The 26,474-nt window shown below is 35.5% G+C and overlaps 1 protein-coding gene across 1 annotated transcript in view; it reads left to right on the forward strand.

The window, feature by feature from the left end:
• Positions 1-26,474, forward strand: part of LOC149776603 (uncharacterized) — a 60,826-nt gene that overhangs the window by 23,395 nt on the left and 10,957 nt on the right. The window contains exons 4-8 of the mRNA XM_089941094.1: positions 7,001-7,091; positions 7,817-7,951; positions 10,855-10,996; positions 13,017-13,157; positions 23,329-23,681. Of these exons, the coding sequence (XP_089797220.1) occupies positions 7,001-7,091; positions 7,817-7,951; positions 10,855-10,996; positions 13,017-13,157; positions 23,329-23,681 (862 nt within the window). The remainder of the gene's footprint in view (positions 1-7,000; positions 7,092-7,816; positions 7,952-10,854; positions 10,997-13,016; positions 13,158-23,328; positions 23,682-26,474) is intronic.

The following is a 26,474-nucleotide window of genomic DNA, read 5'->3' on the forward strand; positions in this document are numbered from 1 at the left end:
TAATACGTATTCGGATGACAAAAAAAGTAATTATTTGTTGCAGTCCGAAAACATACTGTAAATATGGTACATACAAAATCAACTATATACATGTGCATACAGAATTAACCATATACATATGCATACAGAATCAACTATATACATATGCATACAGAATTAACTATATACATATGCATACAGAATCAAATAAAATATTCAGATGACAGTTTTTTTTATTTATAGATAAATAATGAAAAACTAAAAACTAAAAATGGAAATAATATTGTAAAGTAATGGCAGGTATTATTTATTGTAATATTAAGATTAAGAAAACTTAGATTTAGAAATTAAGAAATAGTTTTAATAATAATAATACTAATAATTTATATGTTTATTATACATTTACACTATAGAAATTATATCTACTGTATATCTTACAGCAACCCAATAATAATAATAATATCTACACATTCTTTTTAAATGTTGATCACATTAAATAAGAATTAAATATATTTATATGGCCAAGATGCTTCTGTTCGTACTTAATTACTGTGGAATTTTAAGCATATAATATAAAAATTATTAAAATCTCTAATCTACATATATGACATATTTATGGTATAGAGAACGACATATTTATAAGTTAGGGAATTTTTTATCTTATTATAGTTTTAGTCATTAAAGTGTAAGTATCTTACATGGTATGCACAACATAGATGTAAAGATCTGTCACTATTGTGCACCATACAATAAAACTATCGGCCTTTATTTTACAATATTATTTTTCTTTTGAATAGGTTTCACATGACATTAACAATAGGTGTACAAGTCTGATACCTCCCGAATCCAGCGCTACTAAAAAGAAACTTATCTCTTCTGTCTATTTTAAATAGACAAAAGGCAACAACTTGTACCCCTTGTCACCACTAGGTGTCACTAATTTTTCAACTTTGCTGTATTTGCTGTCAACGTAGCACAAAATCATCATGAATCATATTCATCCATTAAGGAATTTAGATTTATGTATTAATCATTCCTCTGCCGGTTGTATTGTTGAAATTTTTCCAATATTTTTGTGAATTTGTCACTTTGTCAGACTTTGTCTATTGAGACAGCATGGAACAACATGATATATGTTGTGATCATGGTTTCACACTCTGCCTATTGTTCACTCACCTAGTTAGTAACAGGTATTTATTTAGTGCCTTATTAGCAAATTGCATTATTATTTTATACCTTTTTTGGTCTTTTGAGTGAAACTTGTCAATGTAGTGTAATAAACAAAACAAGTTCAGTCCAAAGGAACTTGCATATGCAACATGTACTTCATTAGTACCATGCATTGCGTGAACATATAGTCCAAGAGTGTATGAACTACAGTTGTAGCAAAAGTTGGACAAAGCAAATCTTTAAATTCCTACAGGTAATTATGATACAATGGCAGAGCGTACCCCCCCAGTTTAGGCAACCCAGGTAGCTAAAGTTCTAATGTATGTCCAATCATGGCCTTCGAGCCTGTAAGTTGGGGCACATGGGTTTTTTAATGGATCTATCCTATACTACTGCATTGCTGCCGGGAGATATCCTAACCATACTCCCAATGAACCAATCATCCATACCAATGCAATCAAATCGTATAACAGTGCCAGCTTGTCTTATATTCACTGCTCACTAATAGTATATAGGCCATGAATTATATAGAGATGATAGCCTTGCTTCATTATGGCCACAGGGAATGGTTTATCCTAAAATGGTAGCAGTCCATGAACAAGAGACTTTGCACAATGAGTCAAAGTGTCAGTCAACATCGATGATGAGGGAGAGTCTCTATCCTTCAGGCTTTTTCCCCAGTCAACAAAAATCAAATTAATGATAGACTATCTGAACACATCTATGACCTGGGAATGCTAAGGCTAACGTTTCATGATGCTGATACAAGACTCACTTCAGTGCCTAAAATACTGAACTCCCATGATCTGATGAAAATTTATCAGTTTATATGTCTGCCCCATTTGTTCATAAATTGGATAATGTTTTTTGCTGTACTGAAGCTGGTTCAGAACATTTATGCCATATCTTCAAAGTTATATCTGGCCTCATTGACAATTTTCCTACTGGCGGAAATATCAGCCAACCAACATGCCTGATAGTCATTGGCTTGAATTGCCCAGGTCATTAACTGAACAGCTCACCATTCATTGGCATATGCATTAACCGTCTTTATCTATCTTGACCTGATAACATCATGATGCATGTTTTCACTCCATGTTGCTAAAGCCACATCACACTCTAGTTTTTAGGATTACACCATTTTGCTTTGCCATAGCTGGTTGGGGGCAAAATTGAAGAAGTTTGGAGGTTGGCAGCCCAATAACTACTCCCCCTCAAACTTACCACTCCACCTACATCCTAGTGTAAACCCAGCTGTTCCTGTCAAAATCGAGAAGTAGTAAGTGAACCAAGCAAAAGGGATGTTTAATGTCCCAAGTGCCATTCAGACCTTAACCGTATGCCACCAGATGAAAGCAGAACTACTCGAGGAGGCACACTTACAAGGGAGGTAAGAAGTTTCTCCGCCAAAGCCCTGTATCTTCCACCACAGACTTAACACCCCCACCATCGGCAGACAGGCTGTCAGTGGGTGCCAGACTCGAGCAATTCCAATTGCACTGGATCAGCCTATTTTCTGAGTCACTGCAACAAATTCATCTATACAACTCTCCATTCAAAGGGACAAGTTTGTCATTCTTAATACCTACTTTCATGTCCCTGTTCATACGGCATCTCAAAACTTGCTTTGGTTGTGACAGAGTTTTGATGTCAAGTTTTTCTGTCCAGCCTAAATATCAGCCCCAGAGGTGTTATCCAAATTATGGATCACATCAACGCCATGTTCTGGATGACTTCCTTTATGGCAACATTGCTGTTTCTGGATGGTCTCCTCGAGAAACATTCTAAGTTCTGCTCTTCTCATCGCAGAAATGATCTCCTGTCCTCAATTTCTTGTGAAGCAGGAAAATCTGATATTCACACATCCCATGTTGTGTCTGCCTTGGTAAGGAGCTTATAACCAGTCTGGTATTATATCTCCTTCATGTCAACATCATATGGATCATTGAATATGTTGACTCTGTTTCCAACAGGACATGGATTTCAGGGAGAAAATTCTTACATTATTCACTGTGGCATTGGATTTGATCCCACTGGGCTGCCTTTATATGTGCCCATTACAACTGACTTTGCTTGTTCATTGGTCCTATTTTTCCAGTTTTCTCAATAAAATGTTCACTATCAAGAATGAGGAATGATCATTCCTTTGTCATTGGTGCAACAACTGTGGGTTTATGACAGGACTTAGGAGAAACCCCAGCTGGAAGTGACATTACGTCCAGATGTCAGTACATATAGGTGGGGAACCTATGTGTACAGACATCTGGACATAATGTTACTTCCAGCTAGAGTTACCCATTCATTGCCTGACTTCGATATGGTCAGCAGAAAATAGGGACCAGGTTACTGCATGTTCACATCAACCCCTCAGAATGAAAGGCTGTTATAAACACCTTTTGATTTTAGCAGGACTCTGTAGGGACTCAGTCCTGATTATGTCAGACAACTCCATAGTGGTCACTTACCTCCTGTAACGGAGTGGGGTTGAGCACCAAATGACCCAACCTGTGCATGCTGGTTTGGTTTTTTCTTTGTTGGTACTGTCAGTTTAAGATCTATGTACAAATCAGACATTCCCAGCAGATTCAATGTCATGGATGACATTCTGTCCTTTTGGAAAAGGTCAGATTTTTCATACAGAATGGTCCTTTCATCCCTTGGTTTTTAATCGCATTTGTACAATTTGGCATGCATTGATCCGCATTTTTGCAACACGGTGGAATCACAAATTTCCAACCTTTTTCTCACAAGTTCTGGACCCAGAAGCTTTGGTCATGGATGCACTGTCAATCAGTTTTTGGGAGGTTTATCGGCCTTTGCCAACTCCAACCCCAATAGTTTTAGTACCAAAGATAAAAAATACAGAAAATAATTCTGACAGCCCCAGTGGATCAACCAAGGAAGATTTTGGCCCCACTTATCTTCTCAAACAACCTTGGTTGCATGTGTTTCACCTCTGTATGAACTGATTTCTCCTTACACCTGGCTCTTGTGAGATTGAAAAATAATTTTTTTTAGACCTTCCAGTTTGTACAGAATCGAGAGAGCAAGGAGTAGTTCAACTTGGATGGCTTGGATCGAAAGTGCCATGTCTTGAGGGACTGGTGCCTTGTCTTGAGGGACTGGTGCCATGTCTTGAGGGACTGATGCCATGTCTTGAGGGACTGGTGCCATGTCTTGAGGAACTGATTTTATGTCTTGAGGGACTGGTGCATTGTCTTGAGGGACTGATGCCATGTCTTGAGGGACTGGTACTGAGTCAGTATCATCTTCCCTTTGAGTGTCTTAATACCTGAAATGGTCAACCTTTTTTTAGGCTCTTTGAGGAGAAGCTTGTCACCAGTTACCATCAAAGGTTACCACTCCATAATATCAGACATGTTCAGCCATCATCATTGATTAGATGTCAGTCATGAGAAAGATTTTGCCATTTTTGATATGAATAGACCAAAATCCTTTATCCTGTTTCCAAAGTGGAATCTGTCCCGAGTCTTAACTTGGCTCAATTCTGAGAAATTTGAGCCATTAGCTTGTACCTTGTTGAAGCAGTTATTGTACAAAACCTGATTCCTGATAGCTTTAGCTTTTGCATGCAGGGTGAGCACATTGCATGTCTTATCAGTTGACCAAATTGTTGGATGATTTGGTGATCCTAATTACACAACCAAGCTTTGTAGGCAAGAACCAGTTAGTATTAGTGAACAGTTATTGAGTCATTGCTCCCTCTCAAGTATAGACAAGTAAAGGACAGCAGCTGTGCAATATCCTGTCCACTCCCTCAAGCACTACTTGAAGCGCACAGATACAAGTCATGTCAACTGCAAATGACCCTTTCTCCGTGGGAAGGATGGATATCATCTTTCAAATCAGATCTTCTTGTGCCTACTCTAAAGTCTTAAAAGATCAAAGTTGCCTCAGGAGATATTCTGCGCAAGAAATTAGAGTGATCTCTGTGAGCCATGTATTTGAATGGAACGTTTCAGTCTGAGACATCATAGAAGCTCCTGGCTGGCATGCAGTCAGTCTTCTCAAGTTTTACGTAAGGCATATAGTTCCACGGAGACAAAACCTAAGTCTGGTGTACCTTAAGGCAGCTACCCAGATGATCACTAGATCCAATTAAACAAACAGCCTACATATTTGTTAAGAAGATTTCAATAATCATTTTCTGATAGAATGGTGGTGGGTCGCATGACCATACACAGTGTTGCTTTAAGCACGAGAGTGGGTTATTGTTCACATGGAGAATCTAATCTTTCATCCCTAGAAGGACACCTGAGGTGTAGGTTGGTTGATCAGCATTCCCTCCACTAGTTCCTATTCTCCTCATGTTAATGTCATTTGGTATTATATTCGAAGAAGAAAGCAATTTTTTCTAGCAAATAATGTTTCTCGGAGAATACTTGTCTGATCACATTACTTAAAGACCCTCCCGTCCACAAGCATCCTCACTGGTATTTCGTTCAGTTTGAAAACTAGTGACACCTTGTGGTCAGGGAAGGTAATGGACAAGAGTTTTTGCCCATTGTTTATATGATACATGTATTGACAGAAAAGAATTTCCATATCGTAGTAGGACTGGATGTAGGAGGCAGCAATGTGATGGGTAAGTATTCTCGAAAGAAAATATAATTTATTAGAATAAAGTACTCTCTATCTTTATTTGTATTCTTCATTGATTTGGAAAAAACATATTGACATCTGAATATTTTGATTATTACTTAATATGTAGCCAAAGCATAAAAAAATTCTAAATGCTGCTTAAATATACATTCTACAAAAATATTACAAACTTGGCATTTTTGTTCACACTACCATATTTTGGTTTTTGTTGTACATAATAAAAAAAATGATAAAGAATTTAAAACACATTTTTATGATTCAGAGTTTTTCACACTAGTTTTTTTCCCATTATTTTAATTTTACCAGTTATAGCAGTAGCTTTCTTGCACATTGTATACAATGTAGTTATACTAACTTTTATTTTTACCAGCAAAAGCATCCACATCATAACCATGCGCTTTATAATGTACATTAGGCTGTTCCATCTGCTACGGTACCATTTCTTTGACCTTGCCCATGCCAATGAAGACTTTATTTTTCTAAATTTGAAAAGTTTGCGCTGATGGAACAAGGTTCAGCTTGAAATTTGTAAAGTTTGAAGGGATTAAATAATCCTCACCTAGATTGTAGCTGTACTAGATAAATACTTTCAAAGTTAGGAGGTGTGGTATGATTCATAATGGAGTGGAGGCAGACTGTAGATCAGGAAGGAAGTGGGGTAGTATTCAAAATGGAGCAGAGGAAGACTGTAGATCAGGAAGGAAGTGGGGTATGATTCATAATTAATAGGTGGCAGGCTGTAGATAAGTCAGGAAGTGTGGTATGATTCGTAATGGAGCGGAGGCAGACTGTAGATAAGTCAGGAAGTGGGGTATGATTCATAATTGAAAGATGGCAGGCTGTAGATAAGTCGGAGTCAGGTATGAGTCATAAAGGAGTGGAGGCAGACTGTAGATCAGGAAGGAAGTGGGGTAGTATTCATAATGGAGCAGAGGCAGACTGTAGATCAGGAAGGAAGTGGGGTAGTATTCATAATGGAGCAGAGGCAGACTGTAGATAAGTCAGGAAGTGGGGTATGATTCATAATTGAAAGATGACAGGCTGTAGACAAGTCAGAGTGGGGTATGATTCATAATGGAATGGAGGCAGGCTGTAGACAAGTCTGTCTGCTGCTTTTAGTTGATGTGACCAATGTTACTAATGCTTTTGTTAGTTAGAAATGTGGTATGTGGTTTAAATAAAAGATATCCCAAATCATTTCTAGATGAGATCATTTGTATCTTTTCAGCAAAGTGAGTTACACCAAGGAAGAAGGTTTGCATGAATTTTTAGAACAACTTCAGCCATCTTCACATACACAGGGCTGTGTATTGAAAGAGGTAATAATTTTTTCTATGCTTTACATTTGTATGCCCAGCTATGAATGTAGTTGGTACATATACATATTGTCTTTTCCATTGCCCTTGTCCTTTAGAGTGTTATATTTCACCATATATTGTTGCCTTTGTCCTTGCATTGCTGCCTTTGGACATGGAGTGTTGCCCTTGTCATTACAGTGCTGCTTTTGGCCACATAGGGATTTGTCCGTGTCCTTGGATTGCAGCCCTTCACCATCTTTTATCCATACATTGAGTGCCCTTATCATTTGAGTGCTGCCCATGTAATTAGAATGCTGCCCTTGGCCATATAGTATTGTCTTTGGCCATATAGTGTTGCCCTTGGCCAAATAAAGTAATGTTGTACCCTTATCCACACAGTGTTGCCCTTGTCTACTTTTCTGCATATAAATCCATTTATCATTTTAGTTAGGTTTTTGGTTAGGGCATTTTCTTTGTCACTGTTGTGCTGCATTTTTGTTCCATGAACTCATTTCTAGTTTTCAGTGACATGTATATTTAGAATACCAATTTTTATACGCTATCACAAATCTGTAGTTCTAGACTATTTGGTATAGATCGTTAAGATCTCTTTCGTGATTTACACTAAGCAAAATTTCAAACCAAATTTGCTGTCTTAGTTTTAAAAAGATTTGTTATATGTAAGATAGATTGACTACCTCTTACTAGCTCATGTTTTTAGAGACACATTAGTTTACTTCATTCAGGAGCTGTCAGTGGATGAAGGGCAATATACAGAAGGCAAACACTTAATCCATATCACCAGCCTGTATCATGGTGCATATGGCAAAGTGGACAGATGTCAAGACCTTGTTTCTCGCCACGAGTTCATCAGGAAAAAGGTATGTAAAAACAAGTCAGCAGACCAGATCACTCTGCTTCCTAGATGGCTTCATTTCTAACACTTGTTTGTCCCTTCTCCCTTTCTCTTTTTTTTTATTTCTACACTATTACAGAATTTTGATTACTGTTGGTGAAATCCTGGTGTTAACATAGCTTTTTATTTATGCAAAGACTGAGTTTTATAAATAATTACAAATATTGAATTGGCCTCCATGTTGGTCAGTATATCATTGACTATTTCATAAATTTCATTTTCACATCATCTGAGGTCTTTAATTGTATAAGGTTTGGTGTTAGATACTGTGTGTGTGTGTGTGTGTGTGTCCTTTTCATGAAACAATATCACAATGTTTATGCCATTTTATATTACCAAGCACATGCATGACATGCACTTGACTAAGTGGCAATGGCCAAGTCACAGCTCTTGAAAATTCCCATTTTTTAAAATAAATTCTTTTTTTGATAATAATGACCATTGCCTGTAGACTGCTGCTATTTATATTTTAAAACATGTATTGATGGATGTGTACTAATTCTGAAGATATATCATTTTATGCTGAACATCTTGCTGTGTATTGCAGAGGATTGAAAACAAGTTTACATGGGGAAGGGAGACGTATTATATTACATTATCACCAATTTTTTTTTTCTCCAATACTGTCATTTTGTCAAGTCTAAATAATGGTATATTGCATTGGTGATATATGATAACGTCACATTCAGCAGTTGACAAACCATGTTTTCAGTCAGTCCTGTACAAATTTTGACCTGCAGAAGTATCATTTTCCCTTGCCGTAAAGCAAACCAATATAATAAAGATGACAGTAAGTGACTTTTAAAAGGAAGCATAATGAAGTGCTTTATAGACAGGAAGTACTTTAACAGTGCTACTAATAACTGACATAATTTGCATCTTCAGTTTGGTCTGAAAAAGTTTTGACCTACAGAGATGTTATTTTCCTTTAATGTCTTTAGATTGTTCTCGATAAATTTAGACCTTCAAAAGTGTTATCGTCCCGTATGTCTTCAGATTGCCCTGGACAAATATAGACCTTCAGAAGTGTTATTGTCCCGTATGTCTTCAGATTGCACTGGACAAATATAGACCTTCAAAAGTGTTATTGTCCCGTATGTCTTCAGATTGCCCTGGACAAATTTAGACCTTCAAAAGTGTTATTGTCCCATATGTCTTCAGATTGCCCTGGACAAATTTAGACCTTCAGAAGTGTTATTGTCCCGTATGTCTTCAGATTGCACTGGACAAATTTAGACCTTCAAAAGTGTTATTGTCCCGTATGTCTTCAGATTGCACTGGACAAATTTAGACCTTCAGAAGTGTTATTGTCCCGTATGTCTTCAGATTGCCCTGGACAAATTTAGACCTTCAAAAGTGTTATTGTCCCGTATGTCTTCAGATTGCTCTGGACAGATTTAGACCTTCAAAAGTGTTATTGTCCAGTATGTCTTCAGATTGCCCTGGACAAATTTAGACCTTCAAAAGTGTTGTTGTCTCATACGTCTTCAGATTGCTCTGGACAAATTTAGACCTTCAGAAGTGTTATTGTCCCGTATGTCTTCAGATTGCACTGGACAAATTTAGACCTTCAAAAGTGTTATTGTCCCGTATGTCTTCAGATTGCCCTGGACAAATTTAGACCTTCAGAAGTGTTATTGTCTCATATGTCTTCAGATTGCCCTGGACAAATATAGACCTTCAGAAGTGTTATTGTCCCGTATGTCTTCAGATTGCCCTGGAAAAATTTAGACCTTCAGAAGTGTTATTGTCCCATATGTCTTCAGATTGCCCTGGACAAATTTAGACCTTCAGAAGTGTTATTGTCCCGTATGTCTTCAGATTGCACTGGACAAATTTAGACCTTCAAAAGTGTTATTGTCCCGTATGTCTTCAGATTGCCCTGGACAAATTTAGACCTTCAGAAGTGTTATTGTCCCGTATGTCTTCAGATTGCCCTGGACAAATTTAGACCTTCAAAAGTGTTATTGTCCCGTATGTCTTCAGATTGCTCTGGACAAATTTAGACCTTCAGAAGTGTTATTGTCCCGTATGTCTTCAGATTGCTCTGGACAAATTTAGACCTTCAGAAGTGTTATTGTCCCATATGTCTTCAGATTGCCCTGGACAAATATAGACCTTCAGAAGTGTTATTGTCCCATATGTCTTCAGATTGCCCTGGACAAATATAGACCTTCAGAAGTGTTATTGTCCCATATGTCTTCAGATTGCTCTGGACAAATTTAGACCTTCAGAATTACTATTGTCCCACATGTCTTCAGATTGCCTTGGACAAACATAGTGTGTGTATGATTTGGATTTTTAATGTAGCTTTAACAATTTTTCAGTCATATCGCTACGATGTCTGCAGTGTGACAGTTTATAGTGATGTCTAGCACTGGGGCATCATGCTGCAGACATGTAGCATGGTGTCCCACCCAGCCACATTATCCTGACACCAGGCCTACCAGTCCTAACACTAATCTCTTAATGCTGAGAGCTAAGCGAGGCAGCTGTTAGTACAATTTTTGTAAGTCATTGGTATGACTCGGCTGGGGATCGAACCCACGACATCCCACATCCAAGGCGGATGCTCTAACCACTAGGCCACTGGAGCGGTACAACAAATATAGACCTTCAGAAGTGTTATTTTCCCATATGTCTTCAGATTCCCCATGACAAATATAGATCTTCAGAATTGTTATTGTCTCATATGTCTTCAGATTGCCTTGGACAAATATAGACCTTCAGAAGTGTTATTGTCCCGTATGTCTTCAGATTGCCTTGGACAAATATAGACTTGCAGAAATGTTATTTTCATTTACTGTCTTCCGATAGCCCTGTACAAATTTAGACCTTCTGAAATTGTATTTCCCCATGTATCTTCAGATACCCCTGGACAAGTTTAGACCCTCAGAAGTGTCATTTCCCCTCACCATAAAGCATACAAACATAATGAAGATCTGTGGTGTGATACAGAGAGTTGAGGTGGATGGGGGAAATATGATGGAAATATTGATGGATAATGCGGGTGAGTAGTAAAAATATATATCAGGTAGTGCATTTTCAACTGCATTGCTGCATTACACAAAATGTCCATAAACATTCATTAATTTATTAGTAATTTTCATTAGATCAACTGATTTCCTTTATTTAACATAGATGAAAATTGCAGGTTGTGTGGAACTGGAAATTATATCCATTATTAACCCTTTTCATACAAAAGCCCAATATCACAAGCAGTTATGTAGAACTGGAAATTCATTCAGTCAGTGTTTTATTAGCATGAGAGAATGCAGTTAAGTTGGTCAAGTCTGGCTTTACAGGACAAGTTTTTTCAAATGATTTTTGAAAGTCATATTCCATGTTATAAAGTATTAAATTATCTCTAAAGTCACATATTTATTCATTGAAAATAATCAGATGTAAAAAAATGCAGTTGAAAGTAAAGCTGATTAAACCCCAAAACATGCTTTGCAGTTTTTTTTAACTACAACCTTTCAGTGGAATTTTTCTCTCCGGATTTCTTTGTTTTACTTCCAAGATGCAATTTTATGAAATGATGGGAATTTATGCCATTTAAAATGGGGAAAAAAATAATAAAAACCCATCAGGAACTTCGAAGGTTATTACAGTTTTATTAAATTTACTTGCATGAGAATTGGAGACCTAGCAGAAAAGGTCCTTAATGGAAAGTCAACAGATCTGTTTGGTTTACTTCATTATTTATATTCAGTAATAAATTATAAAGAATATCACTTTTGTTGTTTTGGTCCATTTCCAAGAATATAGTAAACTTCCATAATATTTTGCACACATCCATCATCAGTATATGGTCAAACTTTATGAGCGGTGAAGTTCTCAGAATGTCCAGTAGCTTAATTATCATCAATATCCAAATCAAAATTTCATCCATTAGTCAAGCTCAAGGTCATACTCTTAAAAATTTCCCCACAACACTTTTTTTTTCTTCAAAATCGGCAGCCAAATGACTGTCATCACTTGTCACTTTAGTACTCTGTTCGATATTGATCTCCACTTTATGACTAGGTAGGGGTCCTTGGGTTTGTCAGTTTTTTAAATGAATGATAAACTCAGGCATGAATCATTATGAAGCTGAGACAAATCTTTTAGTGACATACTCACTTTAAAAAAGAACTGGCATTACAAACAATAATTGAGACTGTGAATCAAAGATTTTGTTCAAGGGTTTTCAGTTGCTTGTATTTCCTAAATCTCATGATGGATTTTCTTCACCAGGGATGAATCATAGTAAGCTAAGACACTTCATTTGTATGACCCATGCACTCGACTCTTTGAACTTGGGGTTGGGTTACAGTCATAGAAATTAGCATTCTGGTTTTAGTTATAAAAATGTTGTTCACGTACATTTTCTAACCTTATGATGGGCTTTTGTTGAACCTACATAGTATGAAATGAGATAGAAGTCACTTTTCTGACTTTTGTTGTCTAGTTGGTTCTAAATGAACTTGGTGACAATCTAACATCCATTGTGGCCACTACGGTAGCTGGCTTAGAAATCTTGTTATTGCTGCTCCAAAATGGAAAGTGATATTGACACCATATTTTCACCCGAAGACTTCTTATGGTATCTAGTTGGTTCTGAATGCAATTATTCTTATCTGACATCTCATATTGTCGCTCTGTTGGCAGTCATGAAAATAACATTATAACCAGTTTAATGGAATCCATAGCAATAACAACAACCTATAACCACTTTAATGGAACCTGTAGCAAGAACATCAAACTATAGCCAGATTAATGGAAACCATAACAATAACAACAAACTGTAACAACTTCAATGGAATCCATAGCAGTAGCAACAGACTATAACAACTTTAATGGAATCCATAACAAGAACAATAGACTGTAACCAGTTTAATGGAATCCAGAGCAGTAACAACAAACTATAACTAGTTCGATGAGATCCATGACTTGACCTGCATTATAAGTGGGACAGCTGTATAATCAGGGGCTTAATTATGCATATTTATCTATCAGTAATGAGGACATTATCTTCTGTCTTCCAGGTATGTCTTTGGTTGAGTTTGTCAAAAATCGACCAGAGAGTGAGACTCTAAGCCAGACACTGATATGGGAGTTGACCAAACAGGCCCTGGAGGGACTGTCCATGCTACATAGAGAGGGGATTATCCACTTTGACATCAAACGTAAGCAGATTAGAATGAGTTCTGTGTTTTATTTAGTGACCTGATATGTCTTTACTGTATCATAATTTATAGGATAATTTTATGAAGTTTCATACAGGTTTTCTTTTCTTGACATATATATTTGAACTATCAATTACTGTTTTTTTATTGTTCATGCAGTTACAGAACTAACAGTTATTCATACAGTATGGAACAAAGTATATGCAGCATTTCCTTTTTATAATTGCAAAGAATATTTGGAATTAAAAATGGATTATTTTCCAGTACAAAAACTGTTGGAAATGATGTTTATAGCTGACAGAGTTTTCTTCCATATACATGTCAGGATTATGCATGATAATTATTACAATGCTGCGCTTGTCCATTTCATGTCATAATGTCTTGTCATATCTAATATCAAACTATGGCCTAGTGTCATACTATAGCCTAGTGTCATACTATAGCCTAGCATCATACTATGGCCTAGCATCATACTTTGGCCTAGTGTCATACTATGGCCTAGCATCATACTATGGCCAAGCATCATACTATAGCATAGCGTCATACTATAGCCTAGCATCATACTATAGCCTAGTGTCATACTTTAGCCTAGCATCATGCTATGGCCTAGCATCATACTATAGCCTAGTGTCATACTATAGCCTGGCGTCATACTATGGCCTAGCATCATACTATAGCCTAGCATCATACTATGGCCTAGCATCATACAGTAGCCTAGTGTCATACTATATAGCCTAGTGTCATACTATAGCCTAGCATCATACTATAGCCTAGCATCATACTATAGCCTAGTGTCATACTATGGCCTAGTGTCATAATATGGCCTAACACAAAGCACCATCACCAAGCAATTACATTGAGGAATACAAATTATGTTGGCCTTGTGAAGTTGAATCCTGGTGTGGTTAACTGCATAACATGACATAAAGTTGGTTGGCCTTTGGAATCCATTATCCATTTATAAAAAATATGACTCAGAAACTGTTGTTTCAAATTGTGTGAAATTTGACACATACAATATGGATGAAGGCCGGACTATTGTAACTCAGTTCTGTCTGGTTTATCTCAATATCTGCTCCAGAAACTTCAAAAAGTTCAAAACACAGCTGCTTGGATCATACTTAGAGTACCACGATCAGAGCACACCTCCCTGCTGCTCTGTACCCTTCACTGGCTATCCATTCAATCCAGAATCAAACACAAAATTTGTTCTCTGTGCTACGTTTCACTGACAGGCTCCAGTCCACCATAGCTATCCGACCTCACCCATGTGTACACACCAGGAAGATACGCTCCTCTTCTGACAATCGTATACTCATTATTCCCACTATGAAAACAAAGTCATATGGACAGCATTCTTTTGCATACCAAGGCCCAGCAACGTGGAATGAATTGCCCACTGAACTTAGACACAAAGACACAGTGATCACATTCAAGAGTGCTCTCAAAACTCACTTATTTCGACTGCAAGAACAAACTTAAATACCTAATAATGTTTCCTACCTTAAATGTTCTCAGCATGTTTTTTAATGTTTTCTAATGTCATGGTGTTTGTTTTTGTAATCATATCATTATATGTTTTTTATGTTATAGGTGTTGTCTAATATTGTAAAATGCTTAGAGCTTCTAAAGATTAGGCGCTATACAAAGTCCTCATTATTATTATTATTATTATATAATGTTGACACCTAGCACCAAATGACAATGACAGAACCTTCAATGAAAAGGGACAAATTCTAACACAAGGAAAGACTTAATATGATTGAAAGAAATGAAAAAGGATAGACTGCTTGCAAAATAGCAGCCAGTTTAAATGTCAGTAAAACTCAAATTCATGGTGCTGTAAAAGTGAGGGAGTCAGTCAGAAATGAATTCATATGCTATTGAATATTGGTAATGTATAAATGTTATAATGACCTTGGGCTGTTGGAAATTGGTAGAGTAAAGATGTTATAATTACCTCAGGCTATTGGAAATTGATGTTTTGAAATAAGCATTGCATTTTGTAGACAAAGTCAGCTATAGTTACATGGCTGCCAATACTTTCTAAGGTCAATTCCAGTATATATAAAAAATACTTGGGAGCAAGGAAGACACTTTTCAGTGTGGACCAGTCTCCCTAAAAGATGCCTTCTTTGGATACCTTACAGGTTCAAAGAGAACAGCCCCAAGCTTCTGAGATGAAATATACTGACTTCAAACTGATTTATGAAATTAGGAAACTGTTATAAATCTTGTGTTTTCTTTATGACTGGTATCATGAGTAAGGTCAGCATATGTATGTTCCACTCAAGGTCAGAAATGGTTTGGAAAATATATTCGAATAGTTTTGTCTGATTTGTGGAATGTAAGACTTATGACATCAATTTTACATCCCAAACTGGTGAAAAATAATTTGAGAATCTTAATTATTTCATTCTGAGGAATTCTGCACTTATTTAATATCAGTTTCTTCTCAGTTGATGAAACACTGGTCATTATGAAGGCAGTTAGTCGTCAACTAATTGCAGACATGATGAATTTTGGGACTGTCATTAACATTTTACTTTTTTACACTAATTTTACCTATGATTAAAGTGAGCAGTAGTATCTGTCTGATGCTAACTGTAAATGGCATAAGTACACCTTCAGGTTTAGTTTAATGTTGATTGAAATATTAACATTTTTTTACAGAAATTTCTCCAATTTAATTAAATCAAATTCTGTATCATATCTTTCTTTGGGGTAAGATACTAAGTGTGTTAAATTCATAACACTTGGAAACATTATCATGATTTCATTCATTTTTATTAAATAAACATAGTTGGGCCTAGAAAATATTTGGGAAAGGTCACACTTGCTGCAGGCATCTTTTGGTGAAATGTCTTGCTGTGTACAGTAGTGTTTGAATTGTCTCATGTACGTTAGTGTTTGAAATGTCTCATGCAGACAATGAACTCAAATCAGTTTAAAGATTTTTACCTTTTGTATTGTCATGCTTACTTTTCTGTGTCGCACTTTGAAGGCATTGAAAATGACTGACTTTCCATAATGATATATTTTGGCAAGTACATGTATTTGGTTGTCAGGAGGGTTATAATGACATATATACTGGCAAGTATTTGGTTCTCAGGAGGGTTATAATGATATATACTGGCAAGTATTTGGTTTTCAGGAGGGTTATAATGATACATACTGGCAAGCATTTGATTTTCAGGAGGGTTATAATCATATATACTGGCAAGTATTTGGTTCTCAGGAGGGTTATAATGATATATACTGGCAAGCATTTGGTTCTCAGTAGAGTTATAATGATAAATACTGGCAAGTATTGGGTTCTCAGTAGGGTTATAATGATAAATACTGGCAAGTATTGGGTTCTCAGAAGAGTTATAATGTTATATACTGGCAAGTTTTGGTTTTCAGGAGGGTTATAATGATTTATACTGGCAATGATTTGGTTTTCAGGAGGGTTTTAATGCTATATACTGGCAAGCATTGGGTTTTCAATAAGGTTAAAGTCAGATTATGGCATGGCCTTTTCATACATTTATGTTTCATACCTTCTCTGTCTTTATTGTCCATCAGCATTTGCTGTTTTTAACTTCTTTTAAAAATAGAAGTGCAGGACTATTATCAAGTAAACTTTGCATCCTGGCTTAAAAACAATTTAAGCTTACGAATGATGAATACACATATTTAAAACTCAACAAAAGGTAAAACATCAAAAGTACTATTGGAGAGTGGCATCCCTTGTATGGAACAGATCAGAGAGACAAGGTGGTAATGTGTTGGTTACATATCAAGTACACCTGCCTGACTTAGGCATGACTTCTGAAAGGTGAACCTTGACCAGAGTGCATATGATGTTAGTGTCCACTGACATTGGAATGCATTCATGTTTTGTGTGTTGACTTCCACATTGACAGTGGAATGCATTCATGTGGGTGTGTTGACTTCCACACTGATATTGGAATGCATTCATGTTTTGTGTGTTGACTTCCACATTGACAGTGGAATGCATTCATGTGGGTGTGTTGACTTCCACACTGACAGTGGAATGCATTCATGTTTTGTGTGTTGACTTCCACATTGACAGTGGAATGCATTCATGTTGGGCATGTTGACTTACACATGAACAGTGGAATGCATTCATGTTGAGTGTGTTGACTTCCACACTGACAGTAGAATGCATTCATGTTGGGCGTGTTGACTTACACATGAACAGTGGAATGCATTCATGTTGAGTGTGTTGACTTCCACACTAACAGTGGAATGCATTCATGTTGAGTGTGCTGACTTCCACATGAACAGTGGAATGAATTCATGTTGAGTGTGTTGACTTCCACACTGACAGTGGAATGCATTCATGTTGGGCGTGTTGACTTACACATGAACAGTGGAATGCATTCATGTTGAGTGTGTTGACTTCAACATGAACAGTGGAATGCATTCATGTTGGGTGTGTTGACTTCCACACTGACATCGGAATGCATTCGAGTTTTGTGTGTTGACTTCCACACTGACAGTGGAATGCATTCATGTTGAGTGTGTTGACTTCAACATGAACAGTGGAATGCATTCATGTTGAGTGTGTTGACTTCCACACTGACATTGGAATGCATTCGAGTTTTGTGTGTTGACTTCCACACTGACAGTGGAATGCATTCATGTTGGGCATGTTGACTTCCACATGAACAGTGGAATGCATTCATGTTGAGTGTGCTGACTTCCACATGAACAGTGGAATGAATTCATGTTGAGTGTGTTGACTTCCACACTGACAGTGGAATGCATTCATGTTGGGCGTGTTCACTTACACATGAACAGTGGAATTTATTCTTGTTGAGTGTGTTGACTTCCACACTCTTAGTGGAATGCATTCATGTTGAGTCTACTGGCTTCCACACAGTGAGACAGAAGTATTTTGAGGCAAACTCTATGAAGAAATTATATGATGACGTACCACCCCAGAAAATTTGAATTTTTTGGAGTCAGTGATGCCTCTTTAATAATTTGACAATATGTTTTAAAGATGTTTAAATGTGTTATGTTCATCTTTTATTTTATATACATTTTAAAGAATTTTAACGTTATTGTATTTTATATTTTTTCTTGTTGTACTTCTTGTTTCCATTTATTTGGAAGGGTTTATCTCCCTAAAGATTTTGTGCAATTCTTCATTTTTACCCATTTTTTAAAATTGTATTCTTTGTTGGCACAATATAGCCACATTTGTGCTGAGGTGCCATAAATGCCTTGAAAAACTGCTTGATGTACAAATGGTGTTTATCCACTGTCAAGATTGGCTGAGAGTTTGGCTGCCATTACTAAAACAGAAAGAACATAAGTAACTTCTCAGAATCTACTCAGCAGAACTTAACTAAATTTGAAAGAAAACACTAAGATAGTAAGGGCTTTCAAGGTTATACAAACGATGCTGATTCAAATATGGCAGTCATTACTAAAATTAGAAATCCTTTAAATCAACACAGTCTGACCAAGCTTAACAGAATGTATCCAGACATAAAGGGCTTTACAGTTTATACTTATTATATACATTGTTTGACAGAATGTATTCTGACAAGAAGGCATTTCAATGTTTGTATGTATTATTTCAATGTGTCATCAAGTATATGTACACTTGACAAAAATGGAAGAACTTTTAATAATGTTTTCTGCTAATGGCTCAATAGAAGTCAACCAAATTTGTCAGAAAGCATATTTTGAATGCACTTAGATTTCTAAAAATGATGCTGATTCACCATCCACTATAGCTGCCATTAATAAAAGTAGGAAAATAATTACAGAACTTTACCTATAAAATAATAGCAAATTTGGTCTACTTTGACAGAAAGCATGATGACATAGAGGCCTTTTAATATGGACAAACATGTCATCAGATATAGGTGAAGATACAAAAAATAGAGAAACCTTGCAACAGTTGTTTTTACAGTGAGGAGTTACCATCATTAGAAGAAATTTATTTAGATAGCAATGCTACACTACCATATTTCTAGACCAACTTCTCTTGCATTTGGTTATAAGCAGGGTTCCCATGCTAAATCAGGAAAAAGTCGGGGAAGATTATAATCAAGTTGTAACTGAACTGACTTTGAGTTAAATTTATCGAGTTCTAACCAGAATATTAGGAGGTTGTAGTATGGATCATTTGGGTGCTTGCCATAAATATATTTGTTGAGACATTCCAAATACTCAGTGGATGAGGTTCATCTAGTAGACTTTTTGTTTCACAGGCAGCTCGATATCCGTATCTTTTTTATTGAAGGTATGAAAACCAGTCTGGCATCACAAGAGGACAACATTGGTTGCGTTAAAGCATAGTCGCTTAGCGGATGGGCTAGCAAACTTGAAATTTTGTTTAATTGAGTTATAACTGCATGAAATCGATATGAAATTTGTTTATTTTCTCAGAAATTGCGAGAGTTTAAAATTATGTCTTTAATCCACTGAAGGACGATGATACTAATGCATTGATGAAATTTGAGCTGGTACTAGTGATTTCAATAGAATGTTGCATGAGCACACATGGTCTCACAGCCGTCATTTTCAAATATTGTAGAAAAAAATATTAAATGAAAGTAATAGACTGGTTGTAATTAAAATACAAAAACAAAAGAGCACAAAATTCTCTATAGTTATTCCGAGACCAACTTTGAAGTTTTGTTGTATCATGTGACTACCACGTTGACACGTGCTGTCACGTAGGGAGCATACAAAGCAGGGAACCAGACTACTCTGCTTGATGAATCAGACTGACCAAGTTTCTTGTAGCTGTTCTCAAAATAAATATGTTGAGAATTATAAGTTCTTTGGATTTTACAAAAGGTATCAGACTTTCATTTAATTTAATTGAAATTTTGTACAACAACATTAAAAATGAGTTTGTTGTTGATATCACATGATTATTGGACTTCCAATGTCGTTGCTTGAGATTTATGAAGTAATGTGACTATTAACGTCAGTGGCGAGTACCGGGTCAAGTTTCATCTATGCTGAGTTTCATCTAGTCTGTCAGCGGATTAAAGAGATAACGATTATAATAATTGCCATTTTTTAAGAAAATAAATAATTTTCCTATCAATTACATGCAGGAATAAGTCATTATAACCTAGTTTAAATTTGCTAGGCCTGCTCTGAAGCTATCTTATGTTGGTGGCAGATTCCCATTTTTTTTTATATATGTAATTGCTCTGAACCCACACTCCATCCAAAATGTCCAGATATGAAAAATGGGGTTGGAATATTTGGCTGAAACCTGGATTTGAAAACTTTTGAATATCTGAGCTGAACTGTGGTTGAAACTATTACACAGTGACATGTAGCTATGAGCATTGGTTTCAGATCTTAAATGGAATGCAGGAGAAATGGGAAATTGTCGTCCCTTTTATTATATATTAAGAAACGATAAGAGCCCATATATCAGTACAGGTTTGGGGGCTGGTTTATTGAACTACAAGAAGACTAGTTGATTTTACAGAAAAATCAGTCCTTGTTTATACAACAGTATATAATTTGGAAGGTCTTTTGTCAAAATTTAAATCATCCCTTTTTTAAATGTCTTTAAATGATGGAATGTTTAACCAAATTGTCTTTAGGAGTTTAGGTTGGTTGAAAAATCTTTTTTGAGATTTTATTCTCACACATAATTTCAAGGTTAAACTTTTTTTGTAACAAGATAAGATTCTAAAACTTTGCATTTATTGGGGTTTTGTTCATACTGTGATAGGAAATGTTTACTTTGTATAACATGCACACATATTGCTTTAGAATTCTTTGGAATTAAAGGTTTGAAAGGAAACAAAATAATTTATGCTCATTATGTTGTTTCCATGTATAGCAACATACTGCAGGTCAGCAAAGTAAAGTTAGAATTTGTATTCTGTACATTGAAATGGTTTTAAATGCCAGTTTATGGGAATATAGTCAAATTTGTTTCATGACTCATTTTGTGGTTTTGTACATGATCATCTTTTCTGACATATATATGTTGGATAGTCTTGAAAGAGAAACATCTTCAGATTTGGAAAATGCATGTTGCATAATCTAAAATGTTCTTTAATTCCATTCATTAATGGTATGTTAACCTTGAAAAAATTTAATTTCATCCTGAAAAAAACCTGGAAAAGACCTGGAGATTTATATTTAGAAAAGCATGGGAACCATGTATAAGACTTGAATCAAGGTTAGTGATTCCAGGCCTGTATGGGTGTCATGTTGGTAAGATATTTTTCAGAGCTTAATTTTGAAAAAATCATGGTTTCTGTTTAGTCACTTGCCTTAGTCACTTGTGCATTAACTGATAAAGATTGACCACCCAAACAAATGAAAAACATTTTCTTCTGCATGTTTAATGTTGACATCAGAATCATGACGCTGGGTAATGTTGACATGAAAATCATGCTGGTTAATGTTGACATGAAAATCAAGGCTTTTTTTAATGTTGTCATGAAAATATTGATGCTGGTTAATGTTGACATGAAAATCAAGGCTTTTTTTAATGTTGTCATGAAAATATTGATGCTGGTTAATGTTGACTTGAAAATCGTGATGGTTAATGATGAAATGAAAATCATGATGGTTAATGTTAAAATGAAAATCATGATGGTTAATGTTGACATGAAAATCAGACTAGATAATGTTGACATGAAAATCATGAGGCTGGTTAATGTTGAATTGAAAATCATGAGAATGGTTAATGTTGACATGAAAATCAGACTAGATAATGTTGACATGAAAATCATGAGGCTGGATAATGTTGACATGAAAATCACGAGGCTGGTTAATGTTGACATGAAAATCATGAGGCTGGTTTAATTTGAAATTAAAATCATGAGGCTGCTTAATGTAAGCCTCTGTGTAACATTGCTGATGAACAAATTTTTCCAAAGAGCTGACTACTCTGGTGGCCTAGTGGTTAGAGCATCCGCCCTGGATACAGGAGGTCATGGGTTTAAACCCTGGTTGAGTCATACCAAAGACTTCTAGAACTGTTACTAACAGCTGCCTTGCTAGGCACTCAGCATTAAGAGGTTAGTGTTAGGACTGGTCGGCCTGGTGTCAGGATAACGTGTCTGGGTGTGACATCATGCTACAGGTCTGTGGCATGATGCCCCAGTGCTAGAAATCACTTTAAGCTGCCACACTGCAGGCATTGTAGCGATATGACTGGAAAATTGTTAAAGCTGCATTAAAATTCTACATCACACACACCCAAAGAGCTGAATTGAATTTCACCATGACTTGTGTTTATCATCACTGAATTCTCTTATTGCATTATGTAGATATCTTTGAAGTGTTATGTATATCTATATTTTCTGTAACTTCTAGTATGATTTATTTAAATTTTGTAATTTTTATTCGTGGTCGCAAACTATAGAATATTTTTGGTTATAAATTGTGTGCATAATTTGGCTGTGTTAACAATGCAAATTACATAGGATCTATAAATAAATATTTATGTATGTGTTGACAATTAGTATAATAATCTTAATAATAAGACTTAAAATGGTGTCTGTGGCTTAGTTTCTCAGTGACTGATGGAATATGGAGGTTTTGAGAATAATTCTGTGGTTTTCCATTGGTTGCCTGAGGTCATGTGAATATGCTTGGTTCATCAAAACAATAGTGCATGGTGTCACATGGGGTTTGTTGCAAACTACAGTTGCAATATACGGTGAACATAAGAAGAAAATCAAGCATTCAGTTTCATTCTGGTTTCTGGAGTCATTCAGACTTTGTGTGTTCCTGTTGTGAGTCTGCAGATGTATTTTGTGTCATACTTAGATATTTTTCCAGAGGAAAAATGTTTGTTTGGACTGTTCAGTGGTGTTAGAAAGTGCTAATTATTTGGACAGTAATATTGTTCTCAAACTGTTTTAATTTATTCATAAGAATTCTGGACAATGTCATCTTGACAGCGTTAAAGTTCTTGGAGGACCGGTACAGTTATAAGGGGCTTTTCAGTCGTTTAAGATTTTCATAAGGACTAATTTGGATTCACTTCATTATTATGTAAGTTCCTCACATTTTTCATTTATTACTTTAATAACTTGTTTGTTAAGTTTGACAAAACTTGATGGTTTTGCTTCTTTTCTGTTACTAAAGTTTGTGACCATTGAGTCATAACAAAAGTTTAAAGATAAACTTCCATGCATAACTTGTGTTTCAGCTGAAAACTTCTACGTGCAAGAGGGTAACAAGGGATCCTATGTGCTGACTATAACAAATTTTGGTTCAGCCATGAAAGTAAATCAGGAAGTGGACTTTGTTGGTTGGACACCAGAGTACTTTGCCCCTGAGTCATGCCGATGTTACTTACAGCATTCGTTTAATAATGGAATGTTTAGCAACATGAATAACCAGATCACGGGCAAAGTTGATGTCTTTGCTTTAGGATTAACAGTACTTTTCCTCCATCAGAAGAAACATGTACTTCTGAATTTGCTGACTGAAGGTCAGAACTCCTATAATGGCCTTTCCATGGAGAAGAAAACATTGCTGCAGCTGCAGCTGCTGTTGTATGTAAGTATTGTAAATTTATTTATGTAAGTATTGTGAATTAATTTATGTAAGTATTGTAAATTAATTTATGTAAGTATTGTGAATTACTTTATGTAAGTATTGTAAATTAATTTATGTAAGTATTGTGAATTAATTTATGTAAGTATTGTAAATTAATTTATGTAAGTATTGTAAATTAATTTCTGTAAGTATTGTGAATTAATTTATGTAAGTATTGTAAATTAATTTCTGTAAGTATTGTGAATTAATTTCTGTGAGTATTGTGAATTAATTGTAAATTAATTTATGTAAGTATTGTGAATTAATTTATGTAAGTATTGTAAATTAATTTATGTAAGTATTGTGAATTAATTTATGTAAGTATTGTAAATTAATTTATGTAAGTATTGTGAATTAATTTATGTAAGTATTGTAAATTAATTTATGTAAGTATTGTAAATTAATTTCTGTAAGTATTGTGAATTAATTTATGTAAGTATTGTAAATTAATTTCTGTAAGTATTGTGAATTAATTTCTGTGAGTATTGTGAATTAATTGTGAATTAATTTATGTAAGTATTGTGAATTAATTTCTGTAAGTATTGTAAATTAATTTATGTAAGTATTGTAAATTGTTTTTTACAAATATTGTGAATTCAGTTATTTTTTCAAGACTACTGTAAATTCATTACTTTTCATGGAATACCAATTTTCATTTAATATAGTGGGCTTTGTAACTTTGAATTTAAAGACCTAGTGAGCAGTTATTCTTTTCTGGAAACAATATAATAAATCTAATCCATGAATCAAATTAAATCCTCGAATTAAATCTAATACATGAATTAAATCTAATCCATAAATTAAAGTATTAAAGAAAAGGTCCTTTTTTCTCAGCTGGTGAAACAAAAGGCAAGACACGGCAGTCACAAATCTGCCAGAGGTCATAAAGCCAAGAAAGCTTGTGGTTTGGCATCTGATCAGCCAAGCTTGCTACCTATATGGAGGTCATCTTTTCATTCAGTTTTGGTCATACTTGGGTTGTTTATATTAAAAAAGTTCTCAGTTGTGTTTGATAATGTTTGTGGCCCTTACATCTTGCATCTGATTAGAAAAGCTTGTCTTGAGACAATTTCTGAATAGATTTTAATTGGATTTATGTAATTTATATTATCAAGATGTTGGAGGAGTTTGATTTAAGCTTATGTATCAGTTAATATTATGATTTTAAATGCTTGTTTTGCCTCGTTAAAGACATTTCTCATCCAACTTCAATAAAAATTGGTAAATAGGTCTATATTAGCGAGTTCAATTATACAAGAACTATATTAATAATACCTTTATCTTTGGAAGTAATTTTTCATCGGATTGGTACCCTAGGTAAACATAACATACAACAATGGTTGGGAGATAATATAGGATTGTGTTCTTACAAACTACATTAGCATGTCTAAAAAATTGTCTACAGTTAAATCATGTAAGAGGTATGTGATGTCAGGCCCACTTGACCCTCTCTTTCAAAGAGCAAGATTCATTGTTTTCATCAAGGAATCATCATCAAACTTTGCATACCGCTCTGGTGGCCTAGTGGTTAGAGTGTCCGCCTTGGATGTGGGAGATGGTGCGTTCGATCCCCGGCTGAGTCATACCAAAGACTTACAAAAATGGTACTAACAGCTGCCTCGCTTGGAGCTCAGCATCAGGAGATTAGTGTTAGGACTGGTCAGCCTGATGTCAGGATAATGTGACTGGGTGGGACATCATGCTACATGTCTGCAGCACGATGCCCCAGTGCTAGATATCACTATAAACTACCACATTGCAGACATCGTAGCGGTATGACTGAACAATTGCTAAAGCTATGTTAAAAATCCAAATCACATCACATCATGGAACTTTGCCTGCAGTTGCATTGGGGTGTGTGTAGGGAACAACATCCCTAGAGACTGACAGGTAAGAAGTTTTAAGGACAGCCTCACAGACAGTGATTGTTTAAATTTTACATGTGTGGTTGAAGTTTTTATATCTGCCTTTTATTATTGCCTTGGATAAACTAACATCAGACAAAGTAAAGATGTTTACCAATTGTGAAACATAATTTTTATTGGTAAGCATACATGTGAACTTCCTGGCTGGGAGGGTTTTCCTCCTGAGATGAAGGGTATCTCCTGTCCTTCCCAAAGCTCAATGAAAACTATTATGTGTACTCAAACTTATCATGAGAGAACATTCAGGAACATACATTTTTCTGGGTTTTTTTTCTTCACACTTTGCTTCCAGTGTAATATATTTATGGCAAAGATTTCCTGTGATCACATCATTGAACTGGCTTGTGTTAATTTTATCGACAATAAATTGAAAGTTATAATTGGATTGTACTGTTTGTGATCGGTAGTCATTCAGAAATCATTAAGACTTGAATGGATTATGGTTGGATTACTAAAGCAGCATGAAACAGTTAACGTTGCTTGGATTATCTCATCAGGTGAGGTATACAACATTGGTGGATTTAGGTTGGATTAGTTATTACTAAAGAACTCACAAATTAGGCCTGTTTGGCTAAGGTAATTAAAGTTTTTCTATGTATCTAAGCATGTTTTGTGTTCCTTTGCTAAAATGCCATAATCGAAATGACTGAAGTATTACACAAAATTCAATAATGGATGGAAACAGGAATTTCATTGGTTGGAATAAAGTATAAATGGATGTGAATATGTGTTCTGCCAAAAACCTAGTTAAAACATCATCTTGCCATATGAAATGTTACAGATGCAATCATCAGCATGTGTGTGCAATTGTGAACAAGTTTGAAAACCA

The sequence above is a fragment of the Sinohyriopsis cumingii genome, chromosome 18, assembly GCF_028554795.1.
Source record: "Sinohyriopsis cumingii isolate HCF-2022 chromosome 18, ASM2855479v2, whole genome shotgun sequence".
Lineage (NCBI taxonomy): Eukaryota > Metazoa > Mollusca > Bivalvia > Unionida > Unionidae > Sinohyriopsis > Sinohyriopsis cumingii.